The sequence below is a fragment of the Carettochelys insculpta genome, chromosome 2, assembly GCF_033958435.1.
Source record: "Carettochelys insculpta isolate YL-2023 chromosome 2, ASM3395843v1, whole genome shotgun sequence".
NCBI classification, from domain to species: domain Eukaryota; kingdom Metazoa; phylum Chordata; order Testudines; family Carettochelyidae; genus Carettochelys; species Carettochelys insculpta.
The window spans coordinates 251,161,315-251,180,057 of NC_134138.1; the positions used below are offsets into that span (position 1 = coordinate 251,161,315).

At 43.5% G+C, this 18,743-nt stretch overlaps 1 protein-coding gene across 2 annotated transcripts in view; it reads right to left on the reverse strand.

Annotated features, from left to right (window-relative positions):
- Window positions 1–14,778, reverse strand: part of KIF5B (kinesin family member 5B) — a 60,450-nt gene extending 45,672 nt beyond the window's left edge. For both annotated transcript variants that reach the window (XM_074984966.1, XM_074984965.1), the window contains exons 1-4: window positions 14,389–14,778; window positions 4,161–4,248; window positions 617–690; window positions 2–106 (exon numbers count right to left, since the gene is read on the reverse strand). In XM_074984966.1, coding sequence (XP_074841067.1) covers window positions 2–106; window positions 617–690; window positions 4,161–4,248; window positions 14,389–14,514 — 393 coding nt within the window. In that variant the 5' untranslated portion in view covers window positions 14,515–14,778. The remainder of the gene's footprint in view (window position 1; window positions 107–616; window positions 691–4,160; window positions 4,249–14,388) is intronic.
- Window positions 14,779–18,743: the final 3,965 nt, after the last annotated feature.

Below are 18,743 nucleotides of genomic sequence, written 5' to 3' on the forward strand. Positions count from 1 at the left end.
CCTTAATGTGAAACTCCAAATTTTCATCCATGGAGTAAATATAATTGAAAATATCTTGCACTATTCTTGGAATAATCCCCATCCCATCTGGGTCATGAAGTTTTCCCTTGGGGAGGGGAAGGGGAAGAAAAAAAAAAAAAAAAAAAAAAAAAAGACAACAATGCAATATTCTTTATTGGTTAGAATTCCATGAACACAAGAGATCTGTAATAGTCAAAGATTAAAAACTGAACACTGAAGAAACTGATTTTAGGATACTAAGAAAAATAAAGAAGTTTTGCCAGCCCATTTAAGATCAAGCTTTACTAAGAGTAAAAATGACCTCAGGAACCTTTTAAATAATAAACTGAAGATAAATATAGTATTGTTAATGAAATACTTAAGGTTTTTTAGATGGCTGCTGGAGGGCCATATATGGCTCTACAAGTTAGTTACTGCTTTTCCCAGATTCACATTAATAATGATGCCCAGTATTTCATATTATGATCAAGCCCACCAAAAAGTTGAGGGAAAGGATTCCAGATGAGCAGGAGACTGAGAACTTTTGTTTCAAAGGAGGTTATAATTCATTATTTTTTCCATAGTGTTATGAGGAAGCCCTTTGTAGATACCTTACCTCCATAGTGTGCGTTTTCCCAGATGATGTTTGTCCATAAGCAAATATTGTACCATTGTAGCCCTCAAGTACATCTAACAAGAAAGAATTTATGTATTAGGGTTCTTTTCAAAGCAACCTTATATGGAGAAGCTTGCAAGATGATAATTTAGTGCTTGATTGACAAAATCTAATTACATGTTTTGACTCCAAACGAATTTTGACCGTTACAAGGTGTTTCCATGCTGAATGCAAGTCTAACACCATAGAATTGAAGGTTGCTATAGTAGGAGATGCTACATTGGATGTCTATACTTCTGGGAAGATCAGCCTGGTCAGGGTTGATCTTCCAGAGTTCAATTTTGTGCATCTGGCAAAGACACACAAACTCTCTCTCTCTGGGGTCGGAAATAACCCCTGCATACTTCATGCAATACAGCGTAATAAGGAAGGTCATTGGGGGAATACTGGAGACAAGGTCTATATGAGGGAAATAAATTGATTCCGATAGCTAGAATTGCGTCTGTGAAATTGACTTATTTCTAATGGACTATATAGAAGTTTGACTCAACATACAGATACTTTTAAAAGGTTAAACTGCAAAAGGAAAAAAAACAGACTTGTGCCTTTTGGCTTTTTTTAAGTATACAAAGACAGGAGGAAAGGGTTGTTTCCCTCCGAAAATTTACATTAGGAATTAGTGTCTTGTTTAGGCCAGAAAACTGAGTGAAAAAAATAGAAACACAAATAGTGTGCTTATAGGGTCAAAGGTAGGAATCCTGCAACATGCTGTATGAAATAATCTAAAGAAACTTCCTAGATTACAGTAGTTAAGAGGTTAGCTTATGCCCATAAATTTAAACTATCTGTATCCTTTCTAAAGCTAGGATTGTTTTTTTAAAGCTATTGATTATAGCTACATTTCGCATTTACAGTAATATTTAACTAATGTCCTTGTTAACCCTATAAATATCTAAACTGTAAGTCCCCAAGGTAATTTGCCTCAATCATTGAATTACTGTCACAAGTTCACAATTTAATTGCGACTTGTACAAAAAACAAAAATTGGATTTGAAATTGCCATTTTCCAATTTCAGCAAATACCCACTTGTCTGTGTTGTAAGAAAAGAGACACAAATTCCTTATCTACCTCCTCAATACTATTAATTACTTAGAGGAGAAGACCAGTTAGGAGGGATACTATGAAAATGAGTAGTACCACTATTTACAACTCTTCATGATAGTCTATCCACCCCCTTAATCACCCATCTTTTGAACTCACTCAAATAATGCAATATGTTTTTTGTGAGGTGATAAACAAATAGAACACTCTAGTCCAGGTTTGAACATGCTAGTTATATAATTCTGGGGTGAGCAAACTTTTTACATCAGGTCTCACTTCTCATCTCTGCAATCAACAGGGCCACCCCTCAACCTATCTAATATAATCCAGACCAGTGGAAATCTTGGTTATGTTCATATGAAAACACCCTTGTTTGGCATCTACTAAGAAAGTAAGTATGTAGAATGTGAAAACTATTAATTGGTATATAAATGTGAATACACATACAGTAAGGTCTCAAAGTACATGACAGTTCTGTTCCACACACCCTTGCATAAACCCAGATTTCACGCAAGTGGGGGTCCAGCTTTTTCCCCAGCAGAACACACATTCTGCAGCCAGGGAAGCAGCAGAAAGGTAAGTCCTGGGCTAGGGGTGGCAGTTGAGGAGGGCTGAGGCCATGGGGTGGGGGGAGGGGCACAGCTAAGCCTGGGGTGGGTTAGGGCTGCAGCAGGCTGAGGGGTGGAGTTGAACCACACGGGGCGGTGGGTGGCTTGAACCAGAGCCGCTACATGTTGTGAGCTGGCAGGGGGGTTGCACCGGAGCCAGGGAGGGGAAGGGGTGTCGCACGGCTTGAACCAGAGCCACGCACAGACAGTTTTGACCAGGCTGGGAGGGTGAGCTGGAGCCGTGCATGAGTGGTGGTAAGCCAAAGCCAGGCACGGGCATGAGCTGGAATTGTGCGTGGGTGGTGAGCCACTAGGGGGTTTGAACTGGGGCCGGGGAGGTTGAGCCGGAGTTGCGCCTGAGGTGTGGTGAACTAAAGCCAGAGGTCGGGGGGTGAACAGGAGCTATGCGTGCGTGGTAAGTGGAGCTGTGGGGGCTGAGCTGGGGCCATGCGGAGCTAAGTGGGGGGTTGAGCCAGGGTCGGGGGAGCAAGTTAAGCACAACTGGAAATCGCAGTACAGGGTTTACTATAGGAATTGGGGGTCAGACATGTAAGAGTGGGGTCAGGTACTCTGAGACCTTACTATACTTAAAAACAGTAACGTATTTCAATATATTAAATTATATGGAAGAGCCTGAGACCTTGCAGCCAATCATGCTGTGCCCCCCCTTTTGAAATTTCATGTGCCAGGATGCCCACTTTGCTCACCCCAATATAAAGTTACAATTCCATACAATTAATCTTTCCATTGCTTATGCATCCTAAACTAAGATACTTTTAAACAACTGCTGCATAATCAGCTTAAATTTTAATTTTGCAGTTCAGAGTTATGATTTTCCTAAGCTTTTTACAGTTAATTCAGACCCACGAAAGATGTATTAGTTCAAATTATTTCCTCCAGAACTTGTTATTTTGCATTTGTTAATTAATTTAATCAGCCATCATAATAATCAATTGCATCTAGCTTCCTAAGGATCTTCTAAAGTTTCTCAGTCTTTTAGGGTCTCCCATATAATTTGTATCTGCAAGTTTGAATATGAAATGGCTTGTTCTCCTTTAAAAAAGATTAACACCTTTAACACATGCTACTTTAGACCCATACAGCAAATCACTGTTAAAGTTCTGTTGCAATAAACATTTAACATTCATTTTTCATTTCATCTCTTAGCCAGCTTCTCATCATTGTCAGTAACTTGCCTAGTACACCAAGACTCAAGGTTCCCTCTAAGCTGCATGGCCACAGCAGCAAGACCACACTAAGAAAAGAGCTTTTAGGGGCTGTGTTCTGGACCAGCCCTTCCTAGTCAGGGAGAAGGGTGAGGAAGGTGGCTGTGTGTCCTGCTGTGTCTTCCCCTCCAGCTGGAGCCACATGACTGTGAGCACCCAGCAGCTCTGTCCCCACAGCTTCCATTGACCTGGAATCACAGCCAATGGGAGCTGCAGGGGTGGTGCCTGCAGGTGAAAATGGGCCAGCATGGAGCCACCTGTCTCCCTCAAACCCCACCACCAAACAAAAGCTGCCCCCAGTAAGTCCCCCACCCCAATTTCCTGTCTCACTCTGTGAGCCCCCTCCTGCACCTTAACTCTTGCCCAGACCCCACCTCCCACCCCAAACTCTTGCCCTGAGTACTCTCTCACACATCAAACATCTTGGCCCTAGCCTGAACCTGTCATTTCTGATATAATTCAGAGTGCTTTTTTTAAAATATAATTTTTGTGGAAAAGGAAGGGAAGAGATGGAACTATACCACAATTTTCACCAGGAAAAAAACAAAATAACCACTGAACAGTCTACAGATGGGTTCCTTATTATCTAGTTGAATGCTTTTCCTTACCTTTTACAATTTTTTTAGCACAATCATTATACACTTGTTCCTGCGTTGTGGTTGACTGGAATACATGGTCAAACACATAAGGTTTGGACTGAAAAGACACAAAAAAAGAGTGGAAAAAAAGAGATCAGTCACAGAAAGTAAAACCCAACTTTTTTCAAATTTGAAGTGCCCATATTAATAGCCTGCTTCTGAAGTCTCTCTTTGCTCGTTTGTGTACTTTAAACCTTCAATAAAGAGGAACTGATTTATTCATTATTTTTGATTCAGTGTATACCTGACACATATGAACAAAGCCTTGAACTAAACATATTTGCATCCTTGAAACCAGCCTAAACAGCTTTTCAAAAGAACTTTCCCCAGGAACACGATCCAGTCTTACTTCATTATAGTTTGGCAACATCGGTTCATTTTAGGTTTTCACCCATATCTTAAACCAAAGTCCTCAGGTGAGAATTGTACGTTCAAGGACATTTTTCCTTCTGGGAAAAGAGCTTGAAGGTTATTACTGAAGGATTCTGAATGATAACAGCCGTCCGAAAAGGGAAGTACCGTACAGGTTAAACTTTCCAAAACTGGAATTCTCTTGTCTGGCAACATCTGTCATCCAGAAGGAGCACAGATGTTACTGAACAAGACGACCAGGTTGAGAGGTTCGTAAGGAGAGCCCAGAGGGGCTGGCATCCTTGGCCACAAACGTCAGTCAGCCCGGGCCGACAGGCCCCACCAGGGCTACACCAAGCACCAGCTGAAGCTGGCCTCTGCTAGGTCTGGGCTGTGTCTGCAGCTTTGGGGCCATACCAGCAGCCAGTTAGGGTGAAGCTGGTGTCCACGTAGCCACAGCCACAGCCAGGGGCATGTCCAGCACGGGGCTGGACCCAGCCTCCGCAGTTGGCAGCCAGAGGTGGCTGGCCGGGGGCTGGCCCAGCAGAGGACAAGGCCTGGCAAGAGGTAAGCCCCACCACCCCAGCTGGTGGGGTTGGGGGGAGGAGAGGGAAAGAGGAGCAGGCAGCAGACCACCCTTTGTTCAGCAAATTCCCTTGTCTGGGACCACTCAGGTCCCAAGGGTACCAGACAAAGGAGGTGCAACCTGTAGCATTCTAGAGTGTACACAAGCCCAAGAAACCATGTTCTTAACAGGAAGAAGCCTAACATGAGAGAGCTGAATACACAAAGAAAAAGTAGGCTGCTGCCTATATTATTCTCTAGATAGAATGCAATATTCAAGCTGGTGAAATATTGAATTCAGCTGCAACTAATGCACTGGATATTCTAGTAAACAACATGCTAATCTGACTAAAGAGACAATGCACAGTAAGCTGTCTTAACCAGCATTCTATCATCTCTGAAACAACCTGCATTTTAACCATAAATACATTTTAGTTATGGTTTCCATAAATACAGTAGAGTGAAAGTAAATACAAATAAATATAGCAAATATTTATAAGTTTAAAGCACACTATTACTTTTTCGGTAAATAAAACACTATGCATACGCTGTGTCAAGTATCGGAGGGGTAGCCATATTAGTCTGGATCTGTAACAGCAACGAAGGGTCCTGTGGCACCTTATAGACTAACAAAAGTTTTGAGCATGAGCTTTCACAAGCACAGACTCACTGCATACATTGTTTCTTAATATCTAATCTTGTTTTGCTTTAGTGTTATGCGTTGCTCAGTATGCCTCTCTATTATCCAGAATATTTGAATATCCATCAAACTCCAGATCCTCAGGTGACAGATATGGAAGAATTTACTGTAGTAAGTCACTGAGGCAGGGTGTGACACTATCAACTTCCTCCAGAAAATGTGCTACCATTCCATCACCTGAATAACTACTCTGAGAAACCCATAACCACTCCCTCAGAACGCCTTATGATGAGTGAAATTTTGTTTTGGAAAATGATTTCCCAATGCATTTAAGCTGATTTAGGAATTCCCATCCATGATCCACGCTAGTTTCTTTTAATAGAATTTAGAAGATTACCTATGCCAAATTAAAATTATTAGAAAGAGGTGACTGCTTTAACAATTATTATTAGTCCTGAAATATAAGGCAGAAGTTTCAACAAGCAGATATATAAAATTAGCCACTGAATAAACGATACAGCTATAGACAGCCACTTCCTCAACTTTCCTGTAGTGCAGCATTTCCTCAATGGTATTTTGTGGAACCCCAAGGTTCTGCAAAGTGAATATAAGGTTCAGCGAAAAATTTCCATTACAACAACATTTTATGATTTAAAAAAATAAAATATTTAAGCACCTATGAATGTTATTAAAAGCAATCTTCATTTGTGTTTGGCACGTGTAGAAACGTGCCTTACTGTGGCACTTTTTCTGAAAGTGGCATGCCAATAAATGGCCCGAAAACTGCTAATGAGGTGCGGATGTAACTTTCCAGCATCTCATTAGCATATGGTCACGTGATTCGGAGTCTGGAAGCAGCTCTTCCGGGCTCCAAAACAGCATGTAGAGGCATGGCCCCTGGGGGTCTCCTGGAAGGAAGTCCTCCTTCCAGAAGCCCCTTCTTCCTGAAACTTTTCCGCACTCAGAATCATGTGACTGTATGCTAATGAGGTGCTGGAAATTTACATCCTTACCTCATTAGCATTTTTTGGCTGTTTATTAGAATGGTACTTTCAGAAAAAGTGGTATGTGTAGAAACGATCTAAATGTCCCTCTCTAATGCTGGGTTAGCCAGAGAGTGGAGACAAATTATGTCATTTTGGCATGTCTTATGTCAAGAATGTTCAGCTTTATAAAGGCATGCAATTCATCAGTTGTTACCCTTTGTCAGCACACACTAAATGTGAAAGTGGGTTTTCAAATTAAACAGCAACAAAAACAAAATACAGAAGTCGAATAAATGCTGTGCCAGATATGCAAATACAATTTTCCCAGTATTAAACTGAATATAAGAAGAATTTGCCAAGAAAAAAAAATACACTCTTTGCATTGAAAACTGCCAATATAATGCACATTAGTTTTTGAGCTTTATTTTTTGTACGCATTAAATGTAACTTTTGTTTTTAAATGTGTGCAATTAAGCTAAATGTTGATCTCATTTATCTTGTTTAGCATTTGTTTATTATTATCCTGACTTATTTGTGGTACACAAGACTGTTATTAGGGGTTCCACAAAATTATTTTGAGTTTAAAAGGGTTCCGTGGATAAACAAAATTGAGAAACTGCTGTAGTGACTGACATAAAAGGAATCTTCACAGGCAAATCTGCTATTTTGTATGGAGATATACACGTCTCAGAGCTGGAAGGGACCTCAAGAGGTCATTAAGTCTAGACCCCTGCCCCCTCGGCAGGACCAAACACCGTCCCCGACAGGGTTGGTTGGTTGTTTTTTTTTTTTTTAAATCTATTTGCCCCACACTTCTAAGTGGCCTCCTCAAGAGCTGTAGTAACACTGGGTTTACAAGGCCAATGCTCAAACTAGCAGGCCAACTCCATTACAACTCTCAGGTAACACAATATTGTGCAAGTCTACATGCACTACATCATATAAAAACAAAAAAGCAGTCCAGAAGCACTTTAAAGACGAACAGAATAACGTATTAAGGTGATGAGCTTTCGTGGGACAGACCCACTTCTTCAGATCATAGCCATACCAGAACAGACTCAATATTTAAGGCACACAGACCCAAAAATAGCAATCAAGGTTTATTACTCTGTACCTTAAATACTGAGCCTGTTCTGGTATGGCTATGATCTGAAGAAGTGGGTCTGTCCCACGAAAGCTCATCACCTAATACGTTATTCTGTTCGTCTTTAAAGTGCTTCTGGACTGCTTTTTTGTTTTGAAAGCATATAGCCTAGCACAGCTTTCTCTCTGTTACTATACACTATATAAAGTGGAGAAGCATCTCCACTGAACATAACTGTGTCAGTATTTCACAGAGAGAAAGATGGTCTATTCTGTTTTAAAAATCAAACACCAACATCTTAATATAAACAAAATCAATATTCCAATGCCAAAATAAGCAGAGGTGATAAAGAACAGCTTTGCAGAGAACTGGTAAACAAACATTACCTAGTAAGACAGCAAACTAAGCTTCCTCTTGGCCTGCTTCTACCATTTCACTATGAATCATCTCTGTCCTAAATCAGTCTCAAAGCAAAATCCATAGCCTAGTTGAAGCTATGTGCATGCACCTATCAACACGACCCAAAAGTAAATTTACCCCAAATCTAATTGGAAGGCCTTTTACAAATTTTAATATGGTCTCTTTTTGTACTAGCAACAGTATTCAGCCTTATTCTGCTCTCTTACAAAAATATACTCAAAACTGAAACACACAAAACTTTGCTCTTCCCAGATGTCCACTGGCACGTCACCTCCTAGTGACTCTATTAGGCCACTATTAGGACTCTATTAGGGTTTAAAAAAGAGCTTGATAAATTTTTGCAGGTTAGGTCCATAAATGGCTATTAGCCAAGGATAAAGTATGGTGCCCCTAGCCTTCAGAACAAGGGCAAGAGATGGATGGCAGGAGATAAATCACTTGATCATTGTCTTCTGTTCTCCTTCTCTGGGGCACCTGGCATTGGCCACCGTCGGCAGATGGGATGCTGGGCTGGATGGACCTTTGGTCTGACCCAGTATGGCCATTCTTATGTTCTTATGTTAGTGCTCTCTTCATAGAAGACAATTTAATTACTCGTAGTAAAAACCAAATAACTTTTGACTTCAGGATATCCTCAGAATTATAATAGGTAAATTCTATAAAAATATTTTAAGTATTTCCTTCTATTACACTCACTGTATAATTTTAACATTTACTGTAAGATATTCAGAGTTCATCCATACTCCGGCAGGCAAGATCTGGCCCACAACCCATGCTGCCAGGAACCCAAGGTGGGCTCCCTGCATGCTGCAGCCCCAGAATGCTCAAAACAGCTGGCAGCACCCTTTAAGCACCACACACCTTGTGGTGATTAGGGGGACTTTGCATGCTGTCACCCCCAGCCCAAACACTGCAGCTCCCATTGGCCAGAAACCAGCTCAGTCTTCCTCTCTGACCTCCATCTTCTGCAAGGGGCACGGGGTACAGAGACACACATGGAGGAAGCCTCCAGCTGTTTTGAGCAGCCTGAGGCCACAGCACACAAGGAGCCTGCCTTGGGACCCCGCTGGCCAGGAGCTGCCACCTGGCCATAGTCTGCTATGGCACCTCAGCCCCTCCTGCTCCCCAACTCCCTGCCCCAAGTCACTATCCAAACACTCTTGAGCACACAGACCATACACCCTCTGACACTCCTCCCCCTGGCCAGAAACCTCTGCTTCCCTGTCTTGCATCTATTTTTCTTCAAAACAAACTAATACAACCCTTCAACCAGAAATTGCTATGAAATATATAACATTTACAATTACAATAAATAGTTTCTCTAAAAAACAAATATGGAAAAGACTTACTTGTTCAGGATAACAAGCATGTCTGTAAATGTATGGATGCCTTGGAAAGAGAAAGCTGTTGCTACTTTTCCCAGAAAGGAAGGGGAAGCCAAGGAATGCACGTGTATGGTTAGAGAATAGGACAAACTCACAGAAGAGTAGCTGGGAGTATCTTAGCTCACACTCTGTCTCCTAACTTATTCTTAGCCTTGCCCTTCTTCTGCCCAATGCTACTGCATAGGTAAGAGGCAAGTTTCTCCATATTTCAGCATGGGCCAATCAAGATGTTTAGCCTCTCCTCTTCTAGGACAGGCACTGCAAAGAAGAATCCTTGTCTAGCTTACTGGAAAGAAGAATTTGGTAGGCAGCTACCAACATATACAGTGAACAGAAATCCCACAAGACATGCAAGAAAAGGAGGGGAAACTGATATATCTTGCATGGAACTAATTGAGGAATGGCTTTAGGAAGGCTATTTCAGGAATATGGATGATAACCATCTCACCTGTTTGAAATAATCTTAAGTCTTCAGGCTAGTAGGTATTGGTGAAGTTCTACAATCCCTAGCTGACCCATCCTTTTAGATAAATGAACTGATCATGAAAGGTTCAAACTTGATGGTCCTGAAGAATTAGGTCTTCAATTTCATTCAGTAATTAGAGGATGGGATTTTGAATTTGAGAATCTTGTCATGTATATGCACATTCACTGTTAACAGTATTTCTTTCCAGTAATAATGGCTGGACTACCACAAGATAAGACTTAAAAGACTGTTACTGCTACCTCAAACTGGAACAGTGCTGTAGAAAGCACTGCTAAGGCTGAAAATAGTTAAGTCCATAAGACAACTCTATGATATACATTGGGTGTTTGCTATTACAGAGGAACATGGTTCATAAAATAATTAAGATGCTTTGTGATTCCCTACCAATTCTGTCAATTTCAAGCTTCAAGAGGTCTCTAAAGCAACTGACTGGTTTGCCTCACACTGACTTAGAGCATCCAGTCAAGTTCATCCTTCAGATGTTATATTGCATTCTTACTAGAAAAGCAAAGATTGCATTATTGTGGTATTTTCTTTAATGAACAGAGAAAATTCCAGCTTTTGCATCAGTGGTCAAAAGTTATGAAAAGCAGAACATCTGGTCATTTTTTACAACTTGTAAAAACTAACTCAAAGTTCTTATAGAAGATCCTACACGAAAGGTAATGTTTCTCAACATCCACTCCAAATTACCTCACTTTTATCATGCTGAATAGTAACAGAGGTAGCTGTGTCATTAGTGGGTCTGTCCCACTGTAGCCAGACATGAACCCCCATTTGGCCTTTTCTTCTTCTCCCCCCCCAATGGGAGAGACAGAGAGAGAAACAAGCAGAGGAGACAGGTAGCCTTTGATGTCCTGGGAACGCAGGTGTGCTGTCTCGCCCAGCCTCTCTACTATACACAAAAACCAGACAGTGAATGGGCTAGCTAATGGCCACCCTTCTGGCTGATCTCGGTGATTGACACGCCTGATCACTTCCCCAGGAAGAACGGGGAACCCCCGCCCATCACCTCCAAAGGTGCCCAATTGTCCACAATTCACAGGTGCAAATTGAGCCTTGCACCTTCCCTGGGAAACCTGGGGCTCAAAAACATTCCTCCCAATTGGCCACTTGAGACCAGGAAGAAGCTTACATGACAAAAGGGGTATAAAGGGGTTTGGCAGCCCACCCTCCTTTGAGTTTCAATCACCTACACCTGCTGGTCAGGTCTGGAAATAACTCCTGAGACTGGGGACACCTGGTTCGTATCTACTTCTTCCCGAGGGATTGAGAGAAAGATTCTGGGTCACACCGGATCTAGGAGGCAGGGGTAAGAATTACACTTCTTTCCTATAGGAATTGAGGGAAAGACTCTGGTTCCACCAGGTCTAAGAGGCAGTGGTGAAAATCACACCTGCAACGTGTCTTTCTTGTGTACTCATTACTTGTATTAGTCTAAGCTAGCTAGTTTGTCTAAAACTTTTCTTAAGTTAAATTGTGTTGTTTCCCCTTTAAAAACCGCGGGTACTAGCTGTTTTGGGCTATAAACTGCTAAAAACCATTAGCCTGTCACTCAAACAGCGGGAAGCCCTTATCTTTAAAACGCGTTTACCCCTTTGATCTATTAGAACACTGCGATCCTCCACTATCTTTTACATAGAACTGTAGAAAATCATTTTGTCTATCAAACCACAGGGGGTCCTTACCTTACCTTAATTGGCAAGCTACGGTCAGCAATTACCTTCTGTAAACATTAGTAACCGCAAGAAAAATCATTATCCCGTCACTCACTCGGCGGCCATCTTGGTTTCATTCATAAATTGAGCGGTCAGTTTAAAACTCCCTTTTACACGCGGCAGCCGCTTCTGCTGTAAAATCGCTACCAGCGGTTTCCTATTAACTGTTAGTAAAGTTATAAACAAAAATTCACAATTGTGGTACTTTGATCACTTGTCTCAGTTAAATTGTTTCCATCTTTGTATAAATGAAAAGTAACTGTTAAAGCCTCTCTAAGTGTAATTTTCCTCTTGCTGCTGTACCGGAACTAAACACAAACCAAAGAACCAAGCCTGCCCTGGCTGCTTAGCGTAGCTGTTGGTGTGGCATCACCCCCTTTGCCCCACCAGACCTTCAGCTGGCACCTGGGCAGCGGCTCACACCCACAAAAACCCATCACTGAATAATTGTTAGTTTTTAAAGTGCTACATTTCTGCTGTTTGCTTTTATCATGTGAATCCAAACGAGGAATCCTCCTAATGAACTTCAAGCCTCTGCCACATTAGCAATGCTTGCACTTTGGCCCAAGAGGTAGTTGCTAGAAGATTAGAGTGCAGGGAATGAAAAGTTTATCACGTAGATGATCTGATACATCACAGCTTTTGATTTCAGATGGGACTGACACCTGATGTTTCTATGAATGGATACTCAGGAGGATCAAGTATGAAAGTGTATTTACTCTTGATAGTGACATCAATTTACTCATTCTGTATTTGCTAACAATCTAGCTAAATAGGCAAGGTTTTTGTGTAACAATGAAAATTCATGCAGTCTGCAGCACCAATTTCTGAAGTTAGATCTTGCTTGTGAAATGAGCTGGTATTGGCACATGCATTTTGTTAGCTTTTCAGTGGCCTACTTACTACTGACCTGAACTGCATTTATGTCAGAAATAGCAAAAGGTTCCATATTTCAGTAGCTATCCGTTTGTTTTTCTAAAATGGAATTTAAGTAGAATAAAAGAAAAAAATACTTTAAATGCATTTATTCATATCAGCATAACTTGGAACTGGAACAAATGCATACCAGTAAATGAAACTTCTGTTAAACTTCATACTTCTGGTGCAAGGCTTTAATTTGGGTAGCTTCAAAAATAAAATAGCTGTGCAGACTGAAATTAAACAAATTTCAGCTAACTAAATTTTTAAGTTATATTCCTTTTTAAATGCAGTTCTGCCCCTGCATAGCAAATTCCTCATCTGACTGCACACACATTAAAAATGAGTGGCAAACAAAAAAATCTTTGTACAGTCTATGCACCAGTAAATACCAATGGCACCACAGATGACAGAGAGTAAGCCGTGCTAGTCTATACATTAGCAAAACAAAAAGCAGTCTGAAGAAGTGGGTCTGTCCCACGAAAGCTCACCTAATAAACTATTTTGCTAGTCTTTAAAGTGCTACTTGACTGCTTTTTGTTTTGATACCACAGATGACAGTTATTATGAATTAACTTTAGAGTCCAGCTCTCCATTCAGTAACATTTACAGCAGCTGCACTACAAACTGGTACTGGTGGCATTACCTTTTGCAGGACACCAACCAGATCTCTTCAAAGGCCTCTCTTCTGCAGTTACTTTTATTAAACTGTACATGCAAATGTGCAATAAATCACAAGAGACAAAAGGCTGACTCAGTTTATGTTACTGGACACAGGATTTGCCCCTAACCCACCGGCTGAGATGATGGTCAGAAGAAACACTCAGCAAAATTTCTTCTGCCAAAATATTCAGTGGACAAACTACTCTAATAATGTCCTTCTTAGGCATTACTGATGCAGACATTAGTTGCCAAATTCATGAGGATACACAAAAGAAGCCTACTTTTGAACATTTCCTCTGTCTTCCCATATGCTATTTCCAGGATGTCAGTTCTTTAAAATTTCACTACTGTGTTCACGAAATCATTACCAGTGTCCTGCAAACACAAACATGGAAAATCCAATATCTGGGGCGCTCTATTCTCCAAAGTCACTGTGCTTATTGTGTACCCTATTTCAATTCAAAACATCCTCAGGTGCATTAATAAAGTATTTATATGAACTGAAAAGTTACTAGAGATCAGTAACAAGTAGTCCAGTTCCCCTACTGTACACACCATTTTCCTCCACACATAACAACTCTCTCTCTCTCTATATATGGGGTGCGAGAGGGAATGACTGCAGCACTGATCCGGCACCACAACTTAATGCTTTCACAGGTACAGTGTTGGAAGCCGGCAAGATAGTCCCACCCTGGTTTCAGAACTTCCACTTAAAGTCATACCCAAAGTTCCGAGCGCCGCCGGCAAGAGGCCAGCTAGGCAGGGAGACTCTGATTAGGCGGCCACTTTATATAGTACATGCACACCGTCCGGCCGACCCAACCCTCGCTCCGGTCCTGCTCGGTCCTCCCCCTTATCCTACCCCACCGGCTGCTCCCCTTGCCCGGCCCCCTTCGTTCTCCCTCCGCTCCTGTTCGACTCCCCTCTCCGCTTCGTACCGCGCCCATCCCCACGGTATCAGGGCCCCTCCGCCCCGGCTCACCGCGATGATGACGGTGTCCTCTCCCTGGAACTTGGTGATATCTCTGTCGCCGCGGGTCCGCTCAGACTCGTTGAGGGGCCTAAAGCGACACATCACTTTGATGTTACATTCCGCCGGGTCCGCCATTTTAGACCAACGCCGCGGCCTTCGGGGCGCTCAGCCCAGCCGCCGCCCCCTCCGCACCGCCTCACTCCGCGGTCCTGCAAGCTGCCGCCGCCGCCGGCAGAGCAGCGCCTCACTCAGCAAAGGGGAGAGGGGAAGGGCTCCTCCCTGGCCGCCGCCGCCGCCGCCTCCTCCTGGTCTCACTTCCTCCCCAATATGGCAGCCATGGCGGCGCCTGCAGCCGGCGAGTCCGGACCCTCCCCTCACCCGGCAGAAGCAGCACCCACAACAAGGCAGGGAGAGCTTGACGTCACCCTCCACAGAGAACACTTACCCCGCCCCACTTCAGATTCACTGCGCAGGCGCGCCTCGAGAACTGCTCCCCGGCTGCCACGGAGGAGTGCCATTGCGCAGGCGCAACCTGGGTTGGGCGGGAGGATGGGAAAACATACCACGGCCGTGCCCAAGAGTCTCGTGCGCAGACGCACAAGTGGGATTTGTGCAGTGCTGTAGCGCGGCCGCGGTCACTGGGTAAAGTGGGCAGACTATAAGTGAAGCGTGTGGAGAGCGGGAGGGAAAGTCACACTCCCACCAGCAGACGGCGCCCTTCCTTCAGGGGTAGCGCGTTGGCCATAGCCTGTCAGAGCCCTGTCCTTTCTAGCTGGCTCAGACCTCTCCCCAGCATAAGCAGATAAGAACGGCCATGCTGGGTCAGACTAAAGGTCCATCTAGCCCAGTATCCTGTCTACCAACAGTAGCCAATGCCTGGTGCCCCAGAAGAGGAGAACTGAAGACAATGATCAGGCGATTTGTCTCCTGCCATCTATCTCCTGCCTTCGACAAAAGGCTAGGCACCATTCCTTACCCCTTGCGAATAGCCACCTATGGACCTAACCTCCAAATATTGATCGAGCTCATTTTCAAATCACGCCAGTCGGGGTCCTGTTTTGTGGTATTGTTTTTAGCACTGCAAAATTGTCATAACCCTGGTTTCAATATAGCACCCACTCACCCAGCACTGCTGCGGGCAGCTGTGTGAAACTGCTTCTGAAGCCCTGGGCATCGGTGTCACATGAAGAATCCACTTGGTTTTCTGTCAGTTCAGAATCATGTCCATCTGAAATTGTAATAAGAGGCCATATGTAGCTTCTGAACCAATCCTCGTGGAAGTAGCAACCATGTAAGAGAGGCAGAGAGAGAGGACCAGGTCCCTTCGGTGAGTACCCTGGGATGGGCCAGAACAGGGATTTTGAACAGACTGCACCAAGTCATCTCTTTTCAGACCCATTGCATTGTCACCTCATAGGCTTTGCCTTGAAGGATGACTGTCACAAAACACACAACCAGTTTATTTTCAACCCATATTACAAAGCATTTCATATAGGTCTTCAGGCTATCATATATAAAGTTACAATAGTACTTTTGTTAAAGCTAAGTCTGCAAGCTGCATTAAAATCCACATGCACAGTTGGGTTTAAAAACTGCATGCTGCTTTAGGTCTTGGGGGTGTAAATTGGAAGGCTTTTGGTTTCGTCTGAGATACAGTAGGCTCCAAAATGATCGGTTTAAAGAGCCGCTCTCAGAAAACAATTATGTAGAGATAAGAGCAAAAATATGGGAAGTAGCCACATATATCATCTGACTGGACTATTTTTTCAGACACCATTCTGGATAAGCCCATACTGTCCATTCCTTATTATTCCATTGGCTTCTAAATGTCTTCAGGGCTGAAGTGCAGATGCTTTCTGCACAGACAGTTTGGATCAGAGTAGATTACAACATATAGCATTCACATGTAATCTACAGAGAATTTCCTCACTTTTTTCTTTCAAAACATTTGTCTTTTTGAGGAGGATATGGGGAAATGTTGATTCAGGTTTTTATTTATTTATTTCTACTTGAGGTACCTGATTACCAGTGTTAGCTAACCCAGTCTAACAGACAGCACCCCCGCAAGTCCTGGTCAATACAAACGCATTGACTTTGTCCACTTTAGGTCAAGCTTACCCAGGGCTGTTCCCAATGGGGGCGTGAGGCCTGGGACATCCCCCCATGCTGTTTATGCAGGGTCTCAGGTAGCTCCCCATTCCCCATTCTGCCTCTCACCCTGACCTGTGGCCTGCTTCCCAACCAGGCTGGCTGAGGATTACCTGGGACAGAGGGTGCGTGGCATGGGGAGGCGATGGTAATAGCTACCGAAGGGATCGTCTCCCCAGGCCTCCCTCCCTTCCCTCTGACACTCACTATGTGGCACTCTGCTACAACCTTGTGGCCCACTGAGCCACACTTTTCCCGCTTAAGGCCTCCCAGCTACCTGCAGAGAAGCCAGACTCAGCAAACAGGGAGGAAGCAGAGAGGGGTGCCACATGGTGAGTGCAGGGCCTGGGGTAAGCTTGGACAAGTGTAGACAGGACTGCTCTGAGCTTACCTAACGTTCGTTTTGCTTTGTCAAAGCAGAGGCAGGGAAGTTGGAGAGAAGTGTTAAATAGCTACGCTCATCACCTTGTTCAGTCTCTGTGCTCCTGGGTTAGAAGAGGAAACAATACAGGGCCAATAATTTTTAGAGAAAAAGTTAAAACTGAATGACATTTTAAATGTAACTGAAACACAGCTATATTCTTCATCATGGAGACTATCAAGGGGTGGTTCCAAGGAGATTTTACCACAATGATCATTCAAATTCAGATTTTACTATAGGCTATAAGCTTTTTCACTGTGGAGATTGGATCCAAGTACAAATTTATATCTCAGTTCATTTTCATCTGCAGAGATTACCAGCCTGCAAAATGGAAACTTTTAAGACGGCCTTGAAATTATTTAAAAAATGAGTGAGTCTTTTTCTTAAAATAGTAAGATTTAGTAGATCTAAATGACTCCTAAAATAGGTTCACTATTTCTGGCTTTATGAACAAAAAAGGGAGGCTGAATTTATACATTACATTTTAGGATTATGAGTTTTAATGACAACTGACTTGCTACACAGCCTTGTCCACCCCCAAGATCCTTGTCATACAAAAATTTGGTTGAATGATGTTGTGTTTGTTGGATGTAATGGATATTTAGATTCATCCTGTTCCAAACCCAGTGTGATGGATCTGCAACAAAGGCTACGTCTACACGTGCACACTACATCGAAATAGCTTATTTCGATGTAGCGACATCGAAATAGTCTATTTCGATGAATAACATCTACATGTCCTCCAGGGCTGGCAACGTCGACGTTTAACTTCGACTTTGGGCAGCACCACATCGAAATAGGCGCTGCGAGGGAACGTCTACACGCCAAAGTAGCACACATCGAAATAAGGGTGCCAGGAACAGCTGCAGACAGGGTCACAGGGCGGACTCAACAGCAAGCCGCTCCCTTAAAGGGCCCCTCCCAGACACAGTTGCACTAAACAACACAAGATCCACAGAGCCGACAACTGGTTGCAGACCCTGTGCATGCAGCATGGATCCCCAGCTGCCGCAGCAGCAGCCAGAAGCCCTAGTCTAAGGGCTGCTGCACACAGTGACCATAGAGCCCCGCAGGGGCTGGAGAGAGAGCGCCTCTCAACCCCTCAGCTGATGGCTGCCATGGCGGACCCCGCTATTTCGATGTTGCGGGACGCGGATCGTCTACACGTGCCCTACTTGGACGTTCAACTTCAAAGTAGGGCGCTATTCCCATCCCCTCATGGGGTTAGCAACTTCAACGTCTCGCCGCCTAACATCGATTTCAACTTCGAAATAGCGCCCAACATGTGTAGCCATGACGGGCGCTATTTCGAAGTTGGCGCCGCTACTTCGAAGTAGCGTGCACGTGTAGACATGGCCAAAGGGGACTAGAACACTCAACAGTTCCCTCCCTACTGCATAGCCCCATCTCTTAGCTAGGTACCAAACCAGGAAGGGAGCAGATGTTACAGAGGAGCAACAGCCACATGCTGGAGGAGATGCTGCAGAGAAGCTGAGTCCAGAGTGTATGTTCAGGAAATGTACACAGATAAAGCCAGGAGTGAAATAGGTTGTGATGCCAGAGGGAGGGCAATGCAGCTCTGGGTGGGATTTAAGGGGGAACAGCAGAGACTGGACAGGGTGCCAGTATAGAGGGGCCTTATGAGACGCATTAACTCAACTTTGCATGCAAACTTGCGAGGTCCTATTTCCTTGATTAAAAACTGAACTGAAGCAGGGCTGAAGAGCCTTGTCTACCTCAAGTGGACTGCCACAGAAGCCCAGCCAAGAACTGTTATTGGTCACTGTGACCTCTT